This window comes from Mauremys reevesii, linkage group 7 (assembly GCF_016161935.1).
Source record: "Mauremys reevesii isolate NIE-2019 linkage group 7, ASM1616193v1, whole genome shotgun sequence".
NCBI classification, from domain to species: domain Eukaryota; kingdom Metazoa; phylum Chordata; order Testudines; family Geoemydidae; genus Mauremys; species Mauremys reevesii.
The window spans coordinates 3,660,799-3,685,727 of NC_052629.1; the positions used below are offsets into that span (position 1 = coordinate 3,660,799).

At 58.7% G+C, this 24,929-nt stretch overlaps 1 protein-coding gene across 5 annotated transcripts in view; it reads right to left on the reverse strand.

The window, feature by feature from the left end:
- The window catches only part of SEMA4G (semaphorin 4G), a 99,025-nt gene that overhangs the window by 14,678 nt on the left and 59,418 nt on the right, over window positions 1-24,929 (reverse strand). For all 5 annotated transcript variants that reach the window (XR_005583049.1, XR_005583046.1, XR_005583048.1 and 2 more), the window contains exons 3-9: window positions 14,812-14,960; window positions 9,184-9,246; window positions 8,989-9,087; window positions 7,533-7,626; window positions 6,907-7,020; window positions 5,610-5,773; window positions 3,531-3,700 (exon numbers count right to left, since the gene is read on the reverse strand). Coding sequence is in view for 1 of the 5 variants with exons in the window: in XM_039482457.1 (XP_039338391.1) it covers window positions 3,531-3,700; window positions 5,610-5,773; window positions 6,907-7,020; window positions 7,533-7,626; window positions 8,989-9,087; window positions 9,184-9,246; window positions 14,812-14,960 (853 nt within the window). In the remaining 4 variants the exon portion in view is untranslated. The remainder of the gene's footprint in view (window positions 1-3,530; window positions 3,701-5,609; window positions 5,774-6,906; window positions 7,021-7,532; window positions 7,627-8,988; window positions 9,088-9,183; window positions 9,247-14,811; window positions 14,961-24,929) is intronic.

A 24,929-nucleotide genomic window follows, 5' to 3' on the forward strand; every position in this document is an offset into this window, starting at 1 on the left:
CTCTGCCACTGACCCAGTGCACAACGAGCCCCAGGCCTAACGAGTGCCTCAGTTTCCCCACTCTGTTAAACGTACCCCTGTGACCCCAGACATCACACAGAGCCGAGGAAGGGCAGCCCCCGGGGAGCAGTCAGCCCTCAGCACGTGGCTCGGGGGACCCCTGCTGGCTCTCACGGCCCCGCTGGCTCCTACAACCCCTGTGCCCTACCCCAGAGGAGATTCCTTCCCAACCCCCCGACAGCCTGGCATCCAGCCCCCACTGGGAGGTGGAGCGAGAGGGAGCTGGCCCGGCCTAGTCCCACCTCCCAGTCGCTGACCTCCCCAAGGTCACAGAGGAGGTCTAAGCCCCGGCCCGGCACCCTCTGCCCAGCTTACGGTACAGCTGGGAGGTGAAAGGGTAAACGCCCAGCTCTGTGCTTAGTAGCGCGGTGGCCCTGTGATCCCCGGAGACACTTGCCCTGGGCCGCTGCCCCTTCCTCGCCCGGTGCGCTCAATGCGAGAAGCTGGCACGGGGCGGGGGGCGGGCCTGGGGGAGACCCGGCTCAGGAGGTGGTTTCCAGTTTCCTGGTCGTCAGAAGCGGGATGGATTACTGCTTACTGCTTGCTGCTGCCGCCTCGAGAGGCTCCCTCCCCTCCCGGCTCATCTTCACCCTCCCCCTTACCGGCCTGGCGAGGAAGGCTGCTGTCCTGGAGAGCGGATCAGGACCCCGGCCTGGGAGTGCACTAACTACTAGGCTATGGTGCCATCGCCGCTTTCCCTTTAATTTAACCCTCTCACACCTGGATTCTTCCCGGCTGCCTGCACACTCCCCAGGCTGATCCACTCCTGGGGGGTTAACAAGCCCCCTGAGTGATCATTAATGAATTTCTCTATAGAAACCATCCAAGCCCAGTCCTTCTAACTGTGCCACTGTGCTATAAATAGCCACGGTCAGTGTCAGGCTTCTAGAGACAGACCCGGCTAATTAGCCAGGCAGCGATTCATTAGAATTCACATCGATGTCAATAACCAACAGGAAACGGCCACTGGCGCTTGGCCCAGATGTGCCCAAGTGAAATACGCCCCGGCTCCTTGATAGCTCTGGTTCCTGCTAAACCTCCTCCTGTTTAACTGGGCTGCGTTTCCACCAGATAAGGTGGAGATAGGAAGCCTGCCAGAACTGGTCCACTCCCTCCCTGCCACCTGTGACGCGACAATGAACCGTTCTGCGGGGAAGCCTTCGGGCTCTGGGCTTCTCTGATGACACTAAGCTGGGGGGGAGAGGTAGATACGCTGGAGGGGAGGGAGAGAGTCCAGAGGGACCTAGACAAATTGGAGGACTGGGCCAAAAGAAATCTGATGAGGTTCAACAAGCACAAGTGCAGAGTCCTGCTCTTAGGACGGAAGAATCCCATGACTGCTACAGGCTGGGGACCGACTGGCTAAGCAGCAGTTCCACAGAAAAGGAGCTGGGGGTTACAGTGGACGAGAAGCTGGATATGAGTCAGCAGTGGGCCCTTGTTGCTAAGGCCAATGGCATATTGGGCTGTATTAGTAGGGGCACTGCCAGCAGATCAAGGGAAGTGATTATTCCCCTCTATTCATCACTGGTGAGGCCACACCTGGAGTATTGCATCCAGTTTTGGGCCCCCCACTACAGTTTTGGGATGTGGACAAATTGGAGAGAGTCCAGAGGAGAGCAACAAAAATGATTAGGGGGCTGGGGCACATGACTTATGAGGAGCAGCTGAGGGAACTGGGCTTGTTTAGTCTGCAGAAGAGAAGAGTGAGGGGGGATTTGATAGCTGCTTTCAACTACCTGAAAGGGGGGTTCCAGAGAGGATGGAGCTCGGCTGTTCTCAGTGGTGGCAGATGACAGAACAAGGAGCAATGGTCTCAAGTTGCAGTGGGGGAGGTTTAGGTTGGATATTAGGAAACACTATTTCACCAGGAGGGTGGTGAAGCACTGGAATGGGTTCCCTAGGGAGGTGGTGGAATCTCCTTCCTTAGAGGTTTTTAAGGTCAGGCTTGACAAAGCCCTGGCTGGGATGATTTAGTTGGGGAATTGGTCCTGCTTTGGGCAGGGGGTGGGACTAGATACCTCCTGAGGTCCCTTCCAACCCTGATATTCTGTGATTCCATCGATCCCCTGCTCTCCAGGTTTGCCCTCTGCACACAAATGAAGCATTGCAAACAGGGACCCAAACGTTCGTAACGCCCGACGCGTTTGGAATGGACGGCGAAAGCTGAAAGCTCCCCGTGGAGCAGGAGTGCCGAGGTTGGGAAATAATCCAGCAAATCCACCCAACAAACAGAGCTGTGACACTAGGGCATCCCGGCCCCCCCCGCCACCCCAGGCGACGGCGTGGACGCACGTCGCTCCGCGACGAAGAGCTCGTTTAAAACCGCACGATGCTCTCGGCTTTTCTCACGGTCCCTACACGTCCCGTTCCCGTGCTGCGGAGCGTGCCCAGACCTGCGCGCTAAGGTAGATTGTCACTTGTGGGGAGTGGGGGGGTGACACGCTTTGGGGGACCTGGCTATGTACAGCTCATGCACTCTGGTTCACTGGGTGAAATTGCTGTATCAGTGAATGCCTCACCCGTCGGGGGCCCCCGTCTCTATCACCACCCCCAGCTCCGGAAGAAGCGGCTGAGTGAACGGAGGAGGTTGTTAACCTTACTGTCTGCGCTGTGACAGGAGAATGGTTATGCTGAAGAGGCTGCCTGAGCTGGGGGAACCAGAGCTCCCCAGGTGGCTGGCCAGGAGGAGGATTTGGAGCAGTGGAATTTCCCCAGGAAGGGGAAACGCAGGCCCGGAATCAATACAAATCTTTAGACCCACCCAGAGTGACGGAGAGGGGAAGGGCGGTCCAGGACCCTTGAAACAATGCTGATCCAAATTCTGCAGAGTGGGGGAGAAACTGAGGCAGGAGATGGCATACAGGTGGTTTAGTGGGTTGTCTGGAGCTGCGTATATCCTGTGCGGTCTATAGGAGAGAGGGGCTGGTCTGGGAATGCTGTTTGCACAGCCTGTGGCTGGGCGCTGCGGCTCTCACGTTTCCCTGCTGGGATGCAGCGCAGCCCAGAGAGCCCCAAGGCTCGAGCTCCAGGAAGGGGGTGCCAGGGCGGAGGCAGCTGGACCGCAGGGTCTCAGCTCTCAGAAGCGGGTGCTAGGAGGAGGATCTGCCCGCCCAGAGAGCCAGAGGCAGGGCCTGGCTTGGCACAGATCAGGGAGCTGAAAGCACATGGACCCGGCCCGGCAGCCTGGCTGGCCAAGCAGGGTTGTGACGGGGGAACGGGTCAGACGCCGGCAGTGGACAAAGCCCAGAGCCCGCGGTGGGAGAGGATCGGTTTGGGGACGGCTGGCGGGACGCAAAGGGGGAGGAGCTGTGACATGTCCATTAGGGGAATGGCCAGAACCAGCTGTTCCGACCAGGGGCAGGAGCCCGCAGGCGACCAAGCGACCCAGCTGAACTGCTCCAGCCCACGGCCCCCCTGCTCTGGGGACGAGCCTGTGGGCCCCGCGGGGCAGGCAGGACCCTACTCACCACTGAGCCGACAAGGTGAACGTGGCGTAGAAGACGGTGCTGGCCCAGCTGCCCCCGTCCACGCTGTGCACGGCCTTGAGCACCTCGTAGTAGGGGATGTAGCAGACCAGCCGGGCCTTCATGAACGACGTCCATTTCCGCTGCAGGATCTTCTTCCCTCCCAGGTCGCTCTGCGAAGGGAAGAGGGCGAGGCTGTCGCCTGGGCTGCCCCGTCACAGCCTCTGAGCCCCCCGGGACTGGGGCGTTTCCAACCCCCCCACCCCTGCAGCTGCTCAGGGCCCCAGACGGGCCAGGGAAGGGGGGTCCCCAGATGTAAACCCCACTGCAGCTGGCCTTTCGATGGCAAGCTGCTGGGGCAGGGCTTGTCCTTCTGTTCAGTGTCTGTACAGCTCCTAGCACCTCGGGGTCCTGGCCCGGGCCTCAGGCTCGGGGCTGGCTGTGAGCTGAATCCGGCTCACGTTCACACCATCCTGCAGCAGACCCACGAGGCTCTCTCAGGAGCCCCTTCTGCGCCCTCCCCGGCCATCAGACGGTCCGAGCCCCCGCACGCCCTGCAGACGACTGCTAGCTCTGCTGGGGAGTTACCCTGTTGCAGAGCCGTCCCGCGGGCACTGACGCGCAGCACGCATGCGGAGGGGGCGGACCGAGTATCGAGATCCCCGAGGGGCAGCCATCGGAGCCCCAGCCACGCGCCTTCCTGCCCCCGATGGACGCTGGGACTGAGGACAGGCCGTGTCGTCCCCTCAACCTGCCTCACCCTGGCGTATTTAGCTCCTGTCTGAAGTGTCCAGCACACCAGCCTCTTCCTTCTCCTGCTTCAAACCGCAGCGTCATGCCCGCTCCTGCCTGTGCTGGCCAGAGAGGACTCGGCCAGCTCCCACCCTCACGTCACATCGGCCTTTGTGCCGGATGCAGCTGAGGGAGGCTATACCCCCTCGCGTCCCCCAGAGGCAGCCACGCCCCAGGCCCGGTTCGTGCCAGTCCGGTGGTGGGAGCGGGACGCCGACACCGAGGGCTGGGGGCTCATAGACTTCAAGGCCAGAAGGGACCATCGTGATCATCTAGTCTGACCTCCTGCACGTCGCAGGCCACAGAACCTCACCCACCCACTCCTGTACTAGACCCCTGAGCTCTGGCTCAGCTACTGAAGTCCTCAAGCCATGGTTTAAAGACTTCAAGTGACAGAGAATCCACCATTTACTCTAGTTTATGCCCCCTGCCCCACGCTACAGAGGACAGCAAAAATAACCCAAAGGCTCGGCCAATCTGACCTGGGGGGAAATTCCTTCCCAATCCCAAATATGGCAATCAGATAGACCCTGAACGTGTGGACAAGACCCACCAGCCAGACACATGGGAAAGAATTCTCTGTCGCAACTCAGAGCCCTCCCCAACTTGTGTCCCCTCACCGGCCACTGGAGATATCTGCTGCTAGCAGTCGCAGATGGGTCACATGCCACCGCAGGCAGTCTCAACATAACACCCCCTTCATAAACTTAGCAAGGTCAGGCTGGAAGCCAGTTGGGTTTTTTGCCCCCACTGCTCCCCTTGGGAGGCTGTTCCAGAACTTCACTCCTCTGCTGGTTACAAACCTTCACCTAATGTCAAGCCAGTTTACAGCCATTTGTTCTTGCGCCCACACCGGCGCGTAACTAACTGATCTCGGGCTGCCCGCTTGTAGCTGTCGCTGGAGGTCTCCTCTCCAGAGAGGTGGGCCCTGCAGAGACCAAGCCGGAGCGGCAGCAGGACCCCTGGGACGACCGCTTGCAAGGGGCATGGCGTGAAACAGATGCAGAGGGAGTTTGGTGGATGGGGACAAGGAAGGGCCATAAAAGCCGCCCTCAGTGATAACAGCAGCGAGGGGCAGCCCAGCCTGCATGCGCCTGGGGAGGGGGTGCCCGGGTCCAACGCTGGTCCAGCCAAGGTGCCAAGGGCGGCTGCGAATTCACCAGCACTCAGGGTGCTTCCCCTTGGGAGGGTGAAATGGCCGTGCCCAGGGCCCATCATTCCACCAGCCTCCAGGCTTCCCTGGGAAGCTTTGCCCAGCTGCGTGCCCCAGTTCCGGTAGCGTCTCTTTACCTTGCACACCCGCGCCACCCTGGCCACCCTGGCCACCTGGCTCTTGTCGAAGGAGGCGCTCTCCTCCGCCGCCCGCTCCATGAAGAAGTAGTAGATCTTGTCATCGTCCCCCACTGGGCTGCGCACACTCTCCTGGACCAGCACAGAGGCCACAAACTCCGCATCTGCAAACAGGAGCGACGTCAAGACGTGCTCCACCGCCGGGCGGGTGGTGGATCTGATCAGTACCCAGCTCTGCCGCTGGCTGAGTCCCTTTCCCTCTGGATGCCCCAGCTTCCTTCACTCGAAATAAGGATGGATGATACCGCCCACCCCTCTGCCTGCAGGGTTACTGCAGGGCCTGAAAGGAGCTTTGAGATCCGTGCTGTGTCTCATCCCCTCACTGCCCAGCCCCGAGCACTCCAGATGGCATCTGTGCCCACTGCTGGTCTGGTTAGCGAACCCCAAACTCTTAGTGATGTGGGGCACCCCGCCCGCCCAGACATGGCAAGACGTTCAGGGTGCCCTGTCACAGGAGTGACGCAGATTCCCAGCGGTAGGTTCTCGCCAGGGTGGGCAGCAGGACGGGGTGACACTCAACATGGGGCCAGGGTGTGAAAAGGTTCAGAGAGTGATCACCGCCAGGACACCCCCAGAAAGAGGCGGGGGGCAAAGACTGAGGGGACAAGCAAGAGAAGGAGGAAGGAACTCAGCCGTATGAACAAAGGAGAGCTGCCCGCTCCGTGGCCAGCGCCACGCTCTCCTGGGGAAGGGGCACGGAGGCAGGTTGCTAGGATCAGTGCCAAGGCTCCGAGGATGGCCCTAGGCGCATCATGCGACGGGTGCCCCCTACGCCCTGCTCTCCGCTAACGGAGAAGGCCCTGGCTCTGCCCCTTCCATGGCACAGGCCTGTTTGTCGCTCTGGGGAAGGTGCAGCATAAGGAGCAGAGCTGCCCTTTCGGCTGCCTTTGGCCAGCCACGTTCATGCGAATACTTTGCAGCCCCACCGAGCCATGTGCATCTCTGCCCCACTGCCAGGCCCGCCAAGGGCCGCCCGCCTGCCGGTCTGGAGGTGGGCAAGGCACCCGCCCCCCGAGCACACTGCCTTGTGCCACACGCCAGATGGGCAGCGAGGAGGTGCCGGGCTGCGGATGAAACGTACAGCCAAGATTCAGACCCCAGGACGCCCTTCAGACCCCGGGTGTCAACTCAGAAGAGTCTATTCCGCCTGTTTAAATGTCCCCTGGGCGTTATTCACCAGAGAGGGTGAAGCTGCGCTCAGAGCCGGCAAAGGAGTGGGAGGGTCACTGGATCTTACCGTTTAGCCAGTGCATGGGGGACTCTTCCGTCTTCAGGGGCCGCTGGTGCAGGTTGCGCCGGATGTCCGGCAGGCTGCGGAACTCGTACCGCGTGGCTGTGTACAACCCGCCATCTAAGATCGGGGGGGAAGGACGGGTCAGGGTCCCCCCGTTGTTTCGCCACCTGTGGCCCAACCCGCATCCCACTCACTTAGTCCCAGGGCCGGAGTGGGGGGAAAGGGGGAGCCACGTGGCCAGGCTGGACCCACTTCGGGGACTCGTGTGTAATGTGGGGCTGTGCTGAGCAGCCCGGGGCCCTGATCGCAGAGACCCTGTCGGGAGGTGGGGGGGATTTCTCCTTCGTGCGGCTCCACCACGCCAGGCAGCGTAGGGCTCGGGAAGTGTTCGGGATGGAAGGGAACTGGCCCACCGTGGGGCAGGTGGGTGCTGCGGGGAGGTGACTGGCTGTGAAAGGAGAGGTGGGGGAGGCTGGCTCTAGCCCCTGAGGGGTGGGGGCAGGGGGGAAGGGCGAAAACCTTCCTGGGCTGCTCCAAACTGACCCAGCGACAGCCCAGAGCCAGATCAAGCCGCGACCTCCCCGAGGAACTGCAGGCGAGCGGCCCCGTCGGCCTCCGGACCCACCTACCTACGATGAGGCCGGTGTAGCCGCGGGCGGGGTCGTACGGACACTTCTCCTTGCCCTCCTCCAAGTGGGGCGGCAGCGCGAACCTGTCGGCATCCTGCAGAGAGAGGGGAGCGAGGGGTGAGGAGCTGCTGGGCTGGGCAGGACGGCATGAAACCAGCACCCACAGCTCCAGGGGCCACAGACCAGGGACAGCAGTGGCAGCTGCTGGGTGAGGTTCCCCAGGCCATGAGCTGGCAGCACCCCCCTCCAGGGGCAGACAATCAGAGCAATGTCCTGGGATGTGGGCACTGCCCGACCAGGGAAGTGGGCAGAGACCGCCGCCCCCATGCAAATCACAGAGCCCCCAAATGGCTACGGCCGTCAGCCGCTGCCCAACCCGGGCTGGGCAGGAGCTGGCAGCCTGGGGATGCAGAGCTCCAGCGCCCATTAGCTCATCCCCCAGGCCACGCGCTAGAGCCACCCTGCCAGTCGCAGGGCGTGCTGTGCTGTCACTGCTGGAAGCCAGCCCACCGGGACGTGCCATCGTTACCGGCAGTCTGGGGAACACGGTGGAATCTGGAGGTTCCCGGGGCTCGGCTCTTCCAACCAGACAGCTAGACTAGCTAACTAACGGACCAAGCGGCCACCGGACAGGCACGGTCAGAAGCAACTGAAAACAGGGTCTTATAAAGGGAAGTGTCAGGCAACCATCCCCCAGCCCTGCCTATTTTTATATATTTGAGAGCCCTATCACGCCCGTGGCCACAACGTCTGACATCAGCGAAGGAATCTTCAGCTGAAACCCCACACACTGGTGTAAAATGTGCCCTCTCCTGGGTATCAAAGACCGGAGGTGACTACGGTGAAGAACAGAAAGCCCAGAATGGACTTTTTCACTCCCTACCCTGGGCGGGGCAGCCTGAGGCGGAGGCCAAGATCCAGCCACGTTCCTTGCAAGCCACGTTTAATTCCTGACTGTCACGCGGCGGGGCCTGGGCTGGGGGATTTGGGTTGCAGACACTCAAACGAAGACAATGATGTCCCCGGATTTCTTTTTTCCCCCTTACGTTTCCTGAAAACGGTTCCGCTCATCTTCCCGTTTCTAAAATAGCCACGAGTCGGGGCCTTGAATCAATCCAACCAGCTCCCCCGAGAAGAAAAACTCAGCCAGCCACAAAATGACAGGCCCGTAACCCTTCCAAACAAGGGCTGGGTGGAAAGCTCCCTGCCGGCTAACAATGCCCCGCTTCCCCCGCTGAATGGTCCATGGATCAACCATGCGGGCTGTCTTCTCCTGGTGGCAATTTGTTGCCAGGAAGATACTGCCAGCCAGGAGGGAGAGCAGCGAGGAGCGATAGAAGCCTGTGATGGGGCTGGAAGCACGGAGTGATGAACAAAGATGGAGGGAGCATCCAACACCCAGCCGGGGTCTCCCTCCTCGTGGATTCCGCCCCCCTGCCCCCGTGCTCGCACTCACGATGGCCGCGCACAGCGGGTGGAAGGCGTAGGTGCCGCAGGCGTACAGGTGGGTGTCGTTCAGCCTCTGCACGAGCCGGACGTGGTTGAAGCACTCGGTCTGCAGAGAGGAAGAAAGAGCATCACGCGGGGGCCTGACTCCCGCGCCCGCAGGCCACCCCCCACCCCGCACGTGCAGAGACCCGGCCGCAAATACCTTGTTGTTCTTGCCCTTCTGGAGGCAGTCGATCTGCTTCTCCAGAGACGCCTCCCACCGGATCTGCGAAGGGAAACGGGGTCGTTACTCACTGGTGCCTCCTGGCTGTGGAGACGACAGCTGCCCCGCGACGCCCCGGAGAGATGTCACCGAAGCCCCTAAAGAGCCGGCTCGGCTGGTAAACGCTAATGGCACAGGAACAGCCCCACGCCTGGGTCCATTTGCTTTCCACGCTTCTTGACTGGCTGCTATTAATCCCAGGCAGAGGCCTGCTGAGCAGCAGCAGCACCCAACTCAGCTGGACAATGCCCCTCACACGCTGGGGTTTAGTGCTTTGAGTTCCCCGCCCAAAGCAAAGGGGCAGACAGTCCGGACTGACGAGTTCACTTGGTCCCACTTAGAGAATCGCAGGACTGGACGGGATCTCGAGGGATCATCTAGTCCAGGCCCTTGCCCTGAGACAGGACTACGTATTAGCTAGACCAGGGGTAGGCAACCTATGGCACGCATGCCAAAGGCGGCACGTGAGCTGATTTTCAGTGCCACTCACGCTGCCTGGGTCCTGGCCACCGGTCCGGGGGGCTCTGCATTTTAATTTAATTTTAAATGAAGCTTCTTAAACATTTAAAAAACCTTATTTACTTTACATACAACTATAGTTTAGTTATATATTATAGACTTATAGAAAGAGACCTTCTAAAAACGTTAAAATGTATTACTGGCCCGCGAAACCTTAAATGAGAGTGAATGAATGAAGACTCGGCACAGCACTGCTGAAAGGTTGCCGACCCCTGAGCTAGACCATCCCTGGCAGGTGTTTGTTCAACCTGCTCTTAAAAATCCCCAATGATGGAGATTCCACCACCTCCCTGGGCAATTTATCCCAGTGCTTAACCACCCTGAGAGTTGAGAAGCTTTTCTTAAAATCCAACCTAAACCGCCCTTGATGCAATTTAAGCCCATTGCTTCTTGCCCTGTCCTCAGAGGTTAACGAGAACAATTTTTCTGCCTCCTCCTTATAACAACCTTTTATGTACCCAAAAACTGTTCTCATGTCCCCTCTCAGTCGTCTCTTCTCCAGACTAAACAAACCCAATTCTTTCAATCTTCCCTCATGGGTCATGTTTTCTAGACCTTTCATCATTTGTGTTGCTCTTCTCTGAACTTTCTCCAATTTGTCCACATCCTTCCTGAAATGTGGCGCCCAGAACCGGACACAACGCTCCAGCTGAGGCCCAATCAGCGCGGGGTAGAGTGGAACAATTACTTCTCGTGTCTTGCTCACAACGCTCCTGCTAATACAGCCCAGATCAATGTTTGCCTTTGCAACAGCATTACACTGTTGACTCATATTTAGCTTGTGGTCCACTATGACCCCCAGATCCCTTTCCGCAGTGCTGCTTCCTAGGCCGTCGTTTCCCATTTGTATGTGTGCAACGGATTGTTCCTTCCGAAGTGGAGCACTTGGCATTTGTCCTTAATGAATTCCATCCTATTGACTTCAGACCATTTCTCCAGTTTGTCCAGATCAGTTTGAATTTTAATCCTACCCTCCAAGGCACTTGCAACCCTCCCAGCTTGGCATCGTCCACACACTGTACGAATGGACACTCTGTGCCGTTATCTAAATCAATGATGAGGATATTGAACAGAACCGGAAGGAGCTTAAACCACCAGCTTATGCCCTGGAGAATCCACCCCACGAGGGGGCACTGCCCACCAATGTGCAGCTGTAGTACCCAAACCCACCACCTCCTGGGCCAGACAGGGACAGGGAGGGCAGGGCTCCACTGTGCCGAATTCTCCGCTGGCGAAGGATCCTTGCGTCAACGCCTGAAGCTGCTCTCCCCCGCTCTCAAGCTTTGAGTGACGTAGGGCCTGTGGGGGCTGCGATTGGCACCATTAGACCCTCTCTCCGCTGCCCCGGGAGACCCACTTAATCTCTCCATGCAATCGGGGTCACAATCCTTCTTGTCTGCTGCCTGGGCTCCATCCTACCTACTTCAAAGCTCTCTGAGGCAGGGGACAGTCCCCCTGCCTGTGCAGCGCCCGGCACACCGGGGCCTCGCAGTGCCACCGTAATACACATAATAAAACCACTGTGCAATTGGGACGCTGCTGCCGTCATGACAAAAGCCCAGGGGTCCCTCATGGGAAAGGCTCAGAGAGACAGAGACGGGAAGCAAAAATGCCCCTCCACCGCCCGGCGACACCGTCCTGCCCAGGCAGCGGGGCTGGCAGAGAGACGGCGTTGCTGTCAGTGAGACCTCCGGATGGACTGGCCCCTCGCGGGGGAGAACAGCTCCGCGGAGGCTGGCACAGAGACAACATTCATCACCAGCCTATTTGTCAGGCTGCAAAATCGCATCCGCCGCGCCCGTCAGCCGGGGGGATCTTAAAATTGGGACACAAAAGACTGTGTGTGTCCCCAGGACAACAGGATCTGGAAGGACTTAATGGCTGGGAAACCTTAACTCTACCCTGCAACGGTCTGATCTCCCAACTGCCTGCGGGCGCGTATCCTTAGCTGCCGGCTACTGCCTGTCCTGCATGCCCATTCTGACAGTGTCTGGGCTGGCACTGCAGGAGACCCTGGGCAGAGAGCGCTGGGATAGGATGTGCCAGCCCAGTTCATCCCACCAAGCCAGCACCCTCGGGGGTTCCAGTTGTCCCAGGCACCCAGCAGCGGCTGCGGAGTTGGAGGGAAGGGAGACAGGGGTGCTCGGCAGGTGTCCAGTTCCTGCAGGAGGGGGTGGCCGGGGGATCCGGGGAGGGGGGTGTCCAAGCGTTGGGGGGGGGGGAAGGACTTTAGCGGCAGCATTTGGGATGGGCTGGCAGGGGAGGGGAGAAGCAGGAGCACCCGCGAGTGGGTTACAGAGGTCACGGCTTGGGGGAGGGTGCTGGCGTTTGGGCCAGCGAGGAAGGGGACACTGGACCGAAGGGCGTGAGACAGACGGGCGGGGAAGAAGCCGGGACGGGGTGAGGCCTCCAGCTTTGGGGAGACACTGAACTGGCCGTAGGGCGGCGCAGGGGAGCTAGCAGCTGGAGGCTGTATGGACTTCAATGGAGCCTGTTTGCAATGGCAGCCCAGGAGCATGGCATGGGGGGGCAGTGGGCCTGGGGGTTAAAGGTCACATCTGGGGAGGAGCCGGGTGCCAGATGTGTTTGACCAGGTGGGGTTTGGGGTAAGGGGTTCTGCGAGACGGGCACGGATGCTGCTGGCTGGAGGCATTGCCCACCCGCGGCTCAGATGAAGGCAAAGGGCTCTTCTGCTGCACAGGGAACCAGGGCTCCACGATCCCCGTCCGCCTCAGCCGTAAGAAGCCGCCAGGGGAGGATGACCAGCCGGCAATGGGGCTAGCGGAGAGCCTGGCAAGGCAGTGCGGCTTGCAGCGCTTCCTCCACGCGGCCGCGCTTGGGTTGGGGAACAGCAGAGTCCACAAGGGAGGGCTGACGGCTGAGGAGACCCCGCCCCTGATCCCCCGCTACTCTCTGCCTGGGGCACACAGCCTGGTCTTTGGCCTACTCCACCTTCCTAGGCTCCCTGCTGGGTGCGGGAGAACGGCCTGTGCTCTGCAGCAGGTTACTGGGGGGCCCCTTCTCGCCTTAATGCCTGGGACCCCAGACCGTGCTGGGCACCATGGGTTTGGTGCTGGGTGCCAGGGCCCAGGGAGGAATTTGCGGGAAGGGTGTTCTCCCCAGCCCGGCTTGCTCAGCGGACAGCAGCCGGCATTGCCGGGGGGCCTGGCATGCACCCCAAAGGAAGGAGGTAAAGCAGCTGAGACTCTGAGGGAGCAGCACTTGGGGGCGTCAGCTGGGAGGACAGATGGACCAACCCCAATACACAGGAGCGGCTGCAAGTCACGGCTCCAGTGCAGCTACTGGTACCTGAAATGGCCCTGTACGCCGAGAGGTGATGGACCGGCCCCACGTGGGGACAGGAGCAGCAAACTGCACCCTGCTCAGGCAGAGGGGGATGCTGGGGGCAAAGTCACTTGGTACCAAGAACTAGCTCGGCTAAGGCAGACAACTGAGAGATGACGGAGCCTGGTCGTTGACACTAATGACTGGAATCACAGCAGTGCCAGCTGAAATCCGGGCCCCCGGGTGCTAGGTGCTGTATATAACAAGAGAAGGCCCCTGCCCTGTCCTGAAGAGCTTACCATAGACACAGCCCGGCAAACAAGGGAAGGATTACTAGCCCCATTTGCAGATGGGAAACTGAGGCACAGAAGTGACTTGCCCGAGGTCACGTGGGGATCCTGAGGCACAGCTGGGAAATGAACCTCGATCTCCTGGGTCCCAGCCCTGTGCTTTAGCTGCATCTCCGTCCACCCTCCCTCTCTCATGGACCTGAGAGTCAATTTTGCCTGCTCTGCCACGGAACGCCCCCGCTTCGGCCGCTTGGCCCTGTGGGTGGGAGTGGAGCAGCGTCCACTGCTGCCGCTGGGCCCGTAGAGGGCGTCCCTCTGGGGCTGTCAGCCTCGAGCCGTCCACTAGCATGCAAAGCTCTTGTTCCTGCCCCAGAGAGAGGGCAGGTGCTGTGAGCAACGATCGTCACCCCAATCAACTGGGCGGCGACACAGGGCGCTTTGGGAACCGCTAGGGGAACCATTTCTGCCCTTTAAGTCCAGGCTCCAGAAACAGCCAGTATGCGCCCGGTTCCCTGCGCCGCCAGGCTGGGAACTCTCTGACGAACAGCTGTTTCCCCCCCTCAAAAAAAGCCATTTATCGAAACCGAAACTGTTTATGAAACTAGGTCAGGAGCAACGAAACACCAGACTTGGAACCCCCTTGGTCAAAGAGACCGGACACTGGCGAACCGGAACGTTTCCGATTGATGTCAAAATTACTTTGAGTTCAGAAATGTCTGTAACTTTACACTAAAAAGGGGAGGGGGGAGGCGAAAAGGGTCAAAACGTTACGTTTGGACTGACCCGGACAGTGGATCTTTGGTTCTTGAACATTTTTGACTTTTTTCCACAATTTGGGACAGGAGCATTTTTCACACCGTTGAAAATCCTCCTGGGATTAGAAAACCGTCTCTCACCCAGCCCTAACGAGCATCCAGCTGGAGCTGTTAATTGCCCTCCAGAATCTCAGCTTGTATTACAAACTCAAAAGTCGTTAGCTGTCCTCCTTAGGAAGACAACCTCGAAAACATGACAAGTGTCACTGAGGCAGAGGTGAAAACTGCCTCCTTCAGCTCTGCCAGGGGTTAGCTCAGACACCCAGAACTCCAGTTCAAACATCAGCCTGGTTAAATCTGTCACTGCTTGTGGGAGAAAGCAGAGGGCAGGTCACCGATCCGCACATTCTCCTGGGAGCCAGGCTTCGTTTTGGGGGGACATGTGGGCGGAGCCTATTTTTGTGGGTGGGGTTTATTTTTGTGGGTGGAGCTTAGAAGAGTACCACCACCTTGCCCTCCCCCCACACCAATCTGACCCCTATATGTCATTAAAAAAAAAAGCAGGTAGGAGCCAAGGCCAAGATTTCAAGTGACCAGTGGCTCGGTTTTGCCCAGCTGCAGAAGCCTGACACTCAGCACCCAAAGCGATCAACTGGCCATTCAGGAGCCTCAGCCAGAACTGCTGCAAAGGGAGCCAAGGCCGGGCGGGTGCTGCTCACCTCCCTCTGGGAGCCGTCGGCGATGTTGCTGGAGTTTAAGGAGAATATGGCCCCTCGCGCTCCCACGTAGAGGATCCCCTTCTCGTCCTCCAGCAGCAGGGTGGTGTAGTTCAGGGCGCGGCCGCGGAAGCGCCGGACGTCGGATAACTCTGTGTGGGGAGAAGCACAGGGTAGTGTTAGAACAGGACACCTGGGGAGTTGGCTCAGCTCATCTAGGGTGAAATGTGCCCCTACAAGAAGGCCTAGGTCCCACTCCAGCCCAGAGGGATCTAGGTCTCTGGGACTAGCCCCCAAAGGGGTGAACTGCACCTCTAATGCACCTGCATGAGACGGGAGTGGGGATAACTTCACTGGCATTAGCAGGGAAATCCACTTCTCGCATCCGCAGATCTAGACGAGTGGAAGTTTCCCCAGGCCCGTGCCGGAGGTTCCTGGGTGCTACTGTGAGATCTCAAAGGGGAGAGAAGGATTCAGGATTTGGCCATGTACAGTGGGGAAACCCTTTGCACCTCCAGAAGGGGATGGAGCTGGGGGTCTGGTGGCCGCACAGAACTAAACTGCATGGAATTGTCACTCCCGTAGACAGGCAAAGCGGACCAGGAGCTGTGGACAGCGCTCAGCGCCGGGATGCGTAGGCGGCAGCGTGGGTTTGGGAGCCATTTCCCAGACTCACACAAAGGCAGGGCTGGAAGGGACCCTGAGAGATCCCTCAGCCGATCTCCACGGACGGGGTGGGAAAAGGAAACCAAGCGTCTGGAGGAGTCCGGGCAGAGGAACCGATGCCCTTCTGCAGCCGCGCCGGGGCACATGCAGGCAGATGTGATTGCTGCTGCTGGGCTGCATTTATTAGGAGCTGAAGGACAAGGCTGCTTCTCCGGAGCCAGCTCTGGAGGCCGTGAGCCGCACACCAGCTGTCCATGCTGGTCCCTTTGATTCAGCACTTGCTCTTTGTAAGGCTGCTGTATGAGGTCCCCCAGCTCCAGGGAACCCCGCTCTCCCATCTCTCTCTAAGCGCTGCATGTACCAGGCACTCGGCTGTCACTCCCCTGGCCTGCACAGCTCGTATCTGGACCTTTGCCTGGGCTCAAGAGGGTCCATAAGAAACGTGAATCTGCTTTACGGCCAGACGGGAACAGCAAAGTCCTGCAGCTGTGGAGTTGGGTGGGGAAGGTGCTAGTGCAGGGGACGCAGGCTCCCCCCCAGACTTTGCCCAACGGGCTGCGCGGTGACACAGAGCTGCTGCTCCTCTATCCCGGAGGTGGGGGTCGGTGGAGAGGTGGGTCCCAGTATGCAGTGACAGCCTGAGGTCAGGGAGAGAGGGAGAGCCATGCAGGGAGCAGGCGCCTGCTGGGTAAAAAGCCCCCGCTTGGAGGACCACTGAGTCGTCGTGTGGCTGGAGGGAAGGCACGGCAGGCTGCAGGCCAGGCTGTAAGCCAGGGGAAGCCCTGAAAAATGACTAGGGAGACTTTGGAGCCTAGAGGGAAACTGAGGCAGCAGATGGGCCCACAGCCAGCCCAAGTGAGTCCCTGCTCAGAGCGTCTCCCTTGCCCCCTGGCTTTAGTGCATTACTGGACCTCCCTACATTGGTCTGCACCAAGTGCCCACATGGGGGAGGGGATCCTGGCTGGGAGGAGGCGCCTTTCCAAGCGGCACCAGCTGGCAGGGCGGCCCATGACCATGGCTGTGGTACGTTCAGTTCCCCTTAGGAATGCCAGCCTAGCTCATGCCCAGGGGCAGGGAGAGACAGGCAGATGGATGGGAAGTGGGGGCTGGCTGGCGGCTTGCTGCTTCCCTTGGGGGGGCCAAGGCCAGCTGGGATTTCGTAAGCAGAAGTGGGAAAGCCTCCTCCGGCTGCCGGGTCGTGGCGGGGGAAGCGGCTGTGACTCAAACACCGCAGGGAGACGGAGCTCTGCACCGCCGGCCGGGTGTACAGCCACAGGAGCCGTACGGCTGTCACCGCCGGTGTAACTACCCCCGGAGTGCTTTAACGGCAGCGCTATCGCTGTTCCTACGCAGGAGAGGGGATAAGCTAGGCCCGTATGAAGCACTGGTTTAACTAACTTTAAAGCTGGTTAGTCCCGCGGCAGCCAGCCCGATGCAATGGAGGCGATTGAGTTCGGCTAAGCCCCTCTGACCTGCCTGAAACGGTCGCCACACAGGCGGTCGCACTGGGCTAGCAATATGAGTGTTTGTGTCTCTTAGTTAAACTGGTGCCTCGTCGGTCCGAGGACAAGGCCTCAGTGCGATTTCCAGGGCTTTCCCGACACCTCCCCGCTCACGAGCTGGAGACGGATCCAGCTAGAGTCTGCATCATCGTGCGGGTTTTAAGCCAGGAGATTGGGCCTGGTGGGCCCGAAAAGGGGCCCGTTTCCAGTCAGACGGTGGCTCGGGAATCCCTACGCCCTGCTGTGGCGAGCCGGGCCGATCTGTTCCATTTCACAGCAGAGCGAGACGCAGGAAGAACGTGGCACTGGGCAAAGCAGTGAATGTTTTCCTGTGACATTTCACACGTGTGCGGTCACTAGGTTCACAGCACGGCGGGAAAAATTAAAACAAAAGCCAATAGCCTAGGAAGGGATTTAGTGTAGTGGTGAAGGACTAACTGCCGGGAACGCCCAGCTCCTTATCTTGGCTCTGCCACAGCTTCCCTCTGCGGCCTTTGCCAAGTCACCTTCTCTTTGCCCTGGTTTAAGAAGAGGAACCGTGGGCTCCTTACCCAGCCCAGGAAAGGGGCTGGGCCTGAGCTGGCTGGAAACCCGTTCAGTGAACAACTTAAAAACTGCCTCCATTTGGAAGTGTTTGAATGAGCCAATTTTAAGTTTTGTGGGTGACATTTATCCACTTCCCGCCCCTCAAATTACTGAAAACATTCTCCCAAACATTCCATTTCCATTGACCAAAGCCCCGGTTTGGGGGAAACAAAACACTGCCATACACATGTGACGCCATTTATTTTATTTTTTTTTTGCAAATTTTGTTTTTAAAAAGGTGGATTTTTTTTCCACCCCAAAAAAGCCCCTTTTCATTTGAAGAACCTGAAAGCAGCCCCAGGGGTGAAGATTAGCCATGTTTGTAAAGCACTCTGAATGTGCACACCAAGTATTGTTATTTAAACAGCGCGGCTAACAAGCCAAGAGGACAAAAGAAATAAATGAGGGGGAAGGTCTTGTGGAAAGCGAAAGGCCCTAATTGCTTTCAGCCTCCTGCTGGAAAGTTTTCTCCACTAATTAAAATCCCTCTTTAGATTTAGGAGCCATTAGTGTCTGGGTCCTGCTACAACAAATCACACCTTTTATGACGCCGGTGTCCTTCCACTGCTGGAAGGAGAAGAAATGAGTCCCCGGAGAGCCCGCCTGAGGGCTGTGTACAGAGCACGGCTGGAATTCATCAAGGAATAGCGTTGTCTAGGAGTTACAGAGCCAGACACAAAAGGAAGGACGCACGGAAACCTGACTGCGGCTGTAGGGAAAAGAGCCAAACCTTTCCAGCCACTCCTTAAAGTACCGGCAGCGCCATCTCCCCGCAGGCACCCAGCGGTTTGTGTCTTGTTCCTGGGGCTCCCGCACACAGGAGCTGCGACTCGAAACTGAAGGGACCAAGAACGAGGGGTTCCAGGGCCCAGGCCCACGCCAGGAGGAGCTTTCCAAGGGGTTAGTAAATTGCTAGGGGCGAAAGCTGGGCTCAGGCTCTGTGGCCCACCCAGCACATCGCCCCCCTGCTGCGGCTGCTTGCCGGGGGCACAATCGAGCCCAACAGAGGGCGGGGGCGCTCCCTGCATGGTGACTGGCCCACGCTCATCTCACACAGGCCCCCGAGGAGCCATCGCGTGGGAACAGCGTCTGGGCCCGATCCCGAGGGGCCTGCAGAAAGAAGGTAACTACCCAAAAGCCCTGGGCCGCCCGAGCACCACGGGGTCCCGCTCCCTAATAACCACACACTAAACAAACAGCAGAGCAAGGAACAAGGATCCATCCCCAGCGCTGCCTCGGACTCACTGTGTGGCTTTAGACGGGTCACTTAACCTCTCTGTGTGTCAATGCAGATAATGCTAGACAGAGACACGTGTGTGTCCCCGTCCTACAGGAAAAGCCAGCAATGGTTGTGAGGGGGTTTGGGATTCTTCAGCTCTGTCACTAGGCTGCTGGGTGACCTTGCCTCAGTGTCCCCATCTGTAAAATCGGGATAATAATACCACCCTCCTTTGCAAAGCATGTTGAGCTCTGCTGCTGAAGATTGCTAGGAACACCCGGTATTACTATTTTGCACACGTAATATCGATCGTACAGTCCTGCCCAGCTGCCCCACTCAGGATCGGGGGCCCACTGTGCACGATGCTGTACATACGTTGAGGTAGACACGGTCCCTTCCCCAAAGAGCTTCCAGTCCCCGAAATGACTGGCCTGACCGACTGCACACGCAATCACTGTGACAGTGTGTACAACTGAGGTGCACAATCGCCTGCCCAAACGACCTGGAACCCACACAGGCAAGGTATTTGCATCGTTAAACTTTTATGAACAAACCGGCCTGTGCAGAGTAAATAAAGGAAACCCTCCCCCCCCCCTCACCCCAAGCAAAGCACAAACCATCTGATCTTGACCTCCAGGGTGCTGGAACCCTAGCTGAGGGGAGTGGGCACAGATGGCGGGCACCTGCCTTTGAAATGCAGTTACTGCTTCAGTAATGCACAACAGCAGAGCGACTCTCCAAAGCGGTCAGGAAACAAACGAGACGTTCTAGGCTCCGGCCGTGGGGAGGAAAGGTAACTTAGGCCAAGAGCTGCAATTAACCAGGTGACGTCCCAACCGACAGGACCCCGGCTGCCATCTGCTGCGACGTGGGAAATCAGGCACTTGCAAGCAGTCGCCGCATGTGCGTTCTGTGCTGGTTTTCGGGGGCCAGTGACCTCACACGGCACCAGGCAACCGCATTCTCTCCCCAAAGGTCCCTGGAGCGCTGTACATTGCAAACCCCACTGCTTCCCTGGAAAGCTGGTGTCTGACTGTTCCTGGCCGGATCTGAGGTCAGGCTTACGTGGCACAGGGAAGAGACCCAAAGGCCCACATGGCAGCCACTCACCCTGCTTTTGGGGGCGTCTTTTGATTGCCTTGCCAAGGCGCTCCGGAGTGTGCTTCTGCTCCGAGGGAACGACTGGGGAGGGAACCCAGTTCTACGTAGCTTCCCACCCAGTGGGTCGTGACAATGGCCCAAAGCCAGAGGTCTCCTCTCCGGCAGCCTCCCAGTTAAAGCACCGGGAGTTCTGCCGGAGTACGGCCAGAGGAACAGGGCAGGAGGACCTGCTGCCGATGCCTTAGAAACTGTCACATTACCGTGTCCACCTGGAGCGATTATCTTCTTCTAACGCGGAGCGTCCCCAGCCAGCCTGACACCCTCCAGGCTCCAGCCTGATGGAAGGACGCCAGCTGCTGGCACCATGCGGCCGCTCCGGATCGAGACCTTCGCACGTGCTTCCTGCGCTTGCAGCCTGGGTTGGGTTGGCTGGATTTGCCTGGAAGCTGGGACCACACAGATCGTCTCTCAGCTAGTTATGGGCTCAGGGACGGGGGGCAGCTGGGGGAGGATGAAGACTTATCCCGGTGTGAAACCAACCAGGGTGGGGGGTTCTCTCCTTCCAGGTCCCAACATGCAGGTGTCTGCCTGGATCTACTGCTCAGCAACAGGGGAGGGGGGAGACAGAGCAGTAGGAGTTGGGGGGGTTCCCCTTCCCCCCATTTGGGGACTTTCAGTATGAAAGCGAGCTAGGAGGGGGCGCTGGCCAGACACATCGTCACTGACCTCCCCTCTCCCCAAGCTAAGGGGGCCCAGGCCCCTGGGGGGGCCAGAGCCCAGAACTCCCAACCACAGGTTTCTCGCCCCACCCCGCGCCCAAGCTGTGACACCCGCCCGTTTTGTGTTACTTCAGTCTCACAGCCCAGCCAGCTCTGCTCCAAGGACTCCGAGCTGGACGAGCCCCCTCCGCTCCCTGATTCTGTCCTCCCTGCCCGGGGCCCTGCAGTGTGAGATTCTGGGATCAGACAGCAGGATACATGTGCTGGCCCAAAGGCCTGGGAATGGGCGGGAGAGATGCCGTTTGCACGTGGGGGTGGAGAGCAGAAATCGCTCGCATCATAAATTCCCCAGCGGCCGTCCCTGTGCTGGGGCGCCAGCTGCCTGGAGCCCAGGTTTTGTGAGATCCTCCGAGTTTCGTTTCTTAAGCGGAAGCTTTTGAAATGTTTTTCACCTCCTCCCGCACCCCCCCAGCCTTGGGAGCTGGGAAGATGGACACGGAGGGAGGGGAGTGGACAGGTGCTGCCTGGGGGAAGTACAGGTCTGGGGGTGGAGCTCAGTCCGGGTAATATCCCAAAGCCATCTAAACCCGACCACAGCCCCTTTCTGTGCTCCGCTGCCTGCCTCCCAGCTGCAGCCCTGCTGGTTAATTTGGTGCCCTGGGATGTGCCGAGACCCCTCCTAAGGACCAAGACAAGCTACCAGGCTGTAGGGTCAGGACCGGATACTGCAGGATCGCCGTGTGGGGGCCGGCGTGGGCAGCATCCACACAGCCGCTGCAATTCAGGTGCCGATGCAGGAAGCCGTGTGGCTTGCACCCGAGCCCCCCCCCGCAGCACCAGATGGGGACCAGGAGCGGGGCAGCGAGACAGAAGAGAGCCATGCAGACGGCAAGGAGCCAGCCTGCCACCACCCCAGCAGCCAGAGAGCTCATGGAGCCAAAGCCACGGGCTCATCTGGCCATGGGCCACCCCAACGGCAGCAACCTCCCCCCCTCCCCCTGCCACAGATTCACAGAAGGGACCAGTGTGATCATCTCGTCTGACCTCCTGTCTAGCACAGGCCAGAGACCTGCCCCAGAACAATCCCTAGGGCAGATCTCTTAGAAACTCTCTCCTGTTCTAAAAACAGCCAGGCCTGATCTGAAAATCGCCAGCCATGGAGAACCCACCCGGCTGTTGGTAAATTGCTCCAATGGTTAATTACTCTGACACCTTATTTCCAGTCTGAATTTGTCCAGCTACAGCTTCCGGCCATCGGATGGTGTTAGGCCTTCCTCTGCTGGGCTGAGGAGCCCGTTATTCAAGACTGATTCCCCACGTGCAGACTCTGAGCAAGTCACCCCTTAAGCTTTTCTTTGTTAAGCTACATGGATGGAGCGCCTTGCTACAAGGCAGGTTTTCTAACCCTTTAATCAGTCTTGTGGCTTTTCTCTGACCCCTCCAATTCATCGACATCTTCCTTGAACGGTGAGCACCAGACCTGGACACAGGATCCCAGCAGCGGTCGCACCAGGGCCAAATCCAGAGGTAAAATAACCTCTCTGCTCCTGCGCGAGATCCCCCCCGTTTGTGCATGTTCGGCCACAGCATTGAGAGCTCAGGTTCCCCCGAGTCTCCACCTCGACCTCCAAATCGAGGAGTTGCTGCTTGCCAAGATAGCCCCACCCGCCCTGTGCGCACGGCGGCGTTCTTCCTTCCTCGCCGGATACGTCTACATGTAGCCAGATCAAAACACGTTGGCTGCTTGTGCCCCGTTTCCCAAGAGATCCAGATCGCTGGATCAGGGACCTGTGCTCCTCATTACACCTTCGCCTCCCAATTCTTGTGTCGTCTGCAAATGTTACCAGTGATGATTTCATGATTCCTTCCAGGTCATTAATACAAATGTTAAATAATGGGGGGCCAAGAACAGGACCCCCCTGGGGACACCCCTGTTGGGTGCTGCTGCCCCACTGATAATGCCATTTGGAGACCTCTCAGCAAGCCGGCCGTTAATCCATGGGTGACCATAGCACAAAAGGCTCCATCATGACGGATCCCCAGAGAGGCCATGGCTAAGAAGGCCTGGAGCCCACCGTCCCTTCTTACCCCTGGGGCTGGGTAAAGCACAGTGCCAGGACATGGGGGAGGAGGAAAGCTTGCCCGGGGTGTGTGTGTGTCTGTGCTGTGCTTGTCCCAGGGGAGGGAAGCGGGGCAGGTTTTCACTCCAGCACTGGAGAAAAGGGAGGAATCTGCCAGGACCCTTTTCCCAGCAGCTTCCAGCCTAACCCAGTTTTGCCTTCTGCAGTGAAACGAGGTCTGGGTAATGGCTGCATGCCAGCGCAGAGAGCTGGCGCAGTGGGGCAGCAGCTCCCGCAGGACTAGGCACACTCTGATTCTGACGCAGTTGCCGATGGAGTCAAACGAGTGAGCGGAGAAGCACAGCTCCCACGCGCAGGGGCTGTCGCTGGGTCCTCGTTCCCCGGCTGGGCGGCTCACCGCTCGTTCCACCTCTTCCCCCCCATCTCTGCCCTGCTGCAGCCAGCCGAGGAGAGAGCTCAGCTGATCAGGAGAAGGGAGGGCTCTGTGCCACTCCCAGGGCGCAGGTGCACTGGGTGGTACTGCCCTGCACAGTCACTTTGGAGGAAGGGAAACCCAGGCTGCTGCGAGTGGATCCCGGCCTGGGCTCACCACCACGCTCGCACAGAGGGAGCGTTCCCGTCTTTAGAGCCAGCTCTCTGATCCCCCACGAAAGCGACTGACCCGGCCTCAAACAGAGAGCGATGTCCCAAGCCCAAGGGACGCTCGCTCCCCTCAACGGTGGGCAATACACTCATCACTGCAAGGGCAAGAGACACAGCTGGCCCGGCCCAGCCGACAGGTTTCCTGAGCCTTCCTCCAAAGGGTTACCGGGGACTTGGAGCGTTATTGTCCTGGAAAACGGCCGAGCAGTGCCCCGCCCTGCACGGGACAGCAGGCAGCTGGTCACTCACACGAGGCCGGGTGTATGCTACAGAGTTAGGCTGGCATAGCTCTGCTGGCCAGGAGTGTGACAACCCGAACCACCATAATTATGCTGGCAAAATCCCCAATGGAGACGTAATTATGCCAGCAGAAAAGCACTTCTAGCAGCAGCCTGACATCGGGTTCGGGGAGGTGGGGCACTAGGGGGCTCTTCCAGAGTCAGGCCTTAGCGACGGGAGAGACGTACAGAAGACCAAGGTCTTTAGAGAAGGGAGACGTGTCAGAAAGACTCCGATCCTTACAGATGGGAGATGGATCAGGAAGAATCATAGAATCATAGATTATTAGGGTTGGAAGGGACCTCAGGAGGTCATCTAGTCCAACCCCCTGCTCAAAGCAGGACCAATCCCCAAATGGCCTCCTCAAGGTCCTTAGAGAGGGGCGAAGTGTCGGGTGAACGGATGCTTGGAGGGGAGGAGAGGCAGAGCTGGCCTGGCCAGACGACGGCTGCAATGCATTGGGGGTGGCGTGGCAGACGGGCTACAGCGCTGGGCGACGCACTGCCATGACGGTGCAGGGGGTCCAAAACATACATCGTGGGCGGCTTTGCTGGTCCCACAAGCCAGAGATGCAGGACAGACCACCACAGCAGGGCTGTGTGGTGACCCTGCGCCAAGTCATTGCCCAGGGGGCTCAGACACCACAGCGGGTGAAGAGGGCCCAGCTGCAATGGAGCTGGGACCATGTCCACCAGCGGAGGATCTGGCCCCCGTTCCCTATGATCTTCACAAGAACAGCCATCCTGGGTCAGACCAACCATCCCTCTAGCCCAGGATCCTGCCTTCCAATGGTGGCCCGTGCCAGACGCTTCAGAAGGAATGACCAGAGCACGGAAATTATCGAGTGATCTAGCTCCTCTCATCCCATCCCAGCATCTGGCAGTCAGAGGTGTAGGAACACCCAGAGCACAAGATTCCATCCCTGACCATCGTGGCTAATAGCCATGGACCGACCTAGCCTCCATGAACTTTCTAATTCTTTTTTGAACCAAGCTACAGTTTAGGCCTTCATAACATCCCCTGGCAATGAGTTCCACAGGTTAACTGTGCATTGTGTGAAAAAGTACTTCTGTTTGTTTTAAACCTGCTGCCTAAACATTGGGTGACCCCTGGTTCTTGCGTTATGGGAAGGGGTAAATAACACTTCCCTATTCATTTCCTCCACACCAGTCATGATATATATAGACCTCTATCATATCCCCCCTTAGTTGTCTCTTTTCCAAGGTGAACAGTCCCCGTCTTTTTAACCTTTCCTCATACTGCCCTCATCTTTGTCCCGGCCCTACCTTGCTGGCCATCTAGCCATCCCTTGCAGGTCCAATGCCTC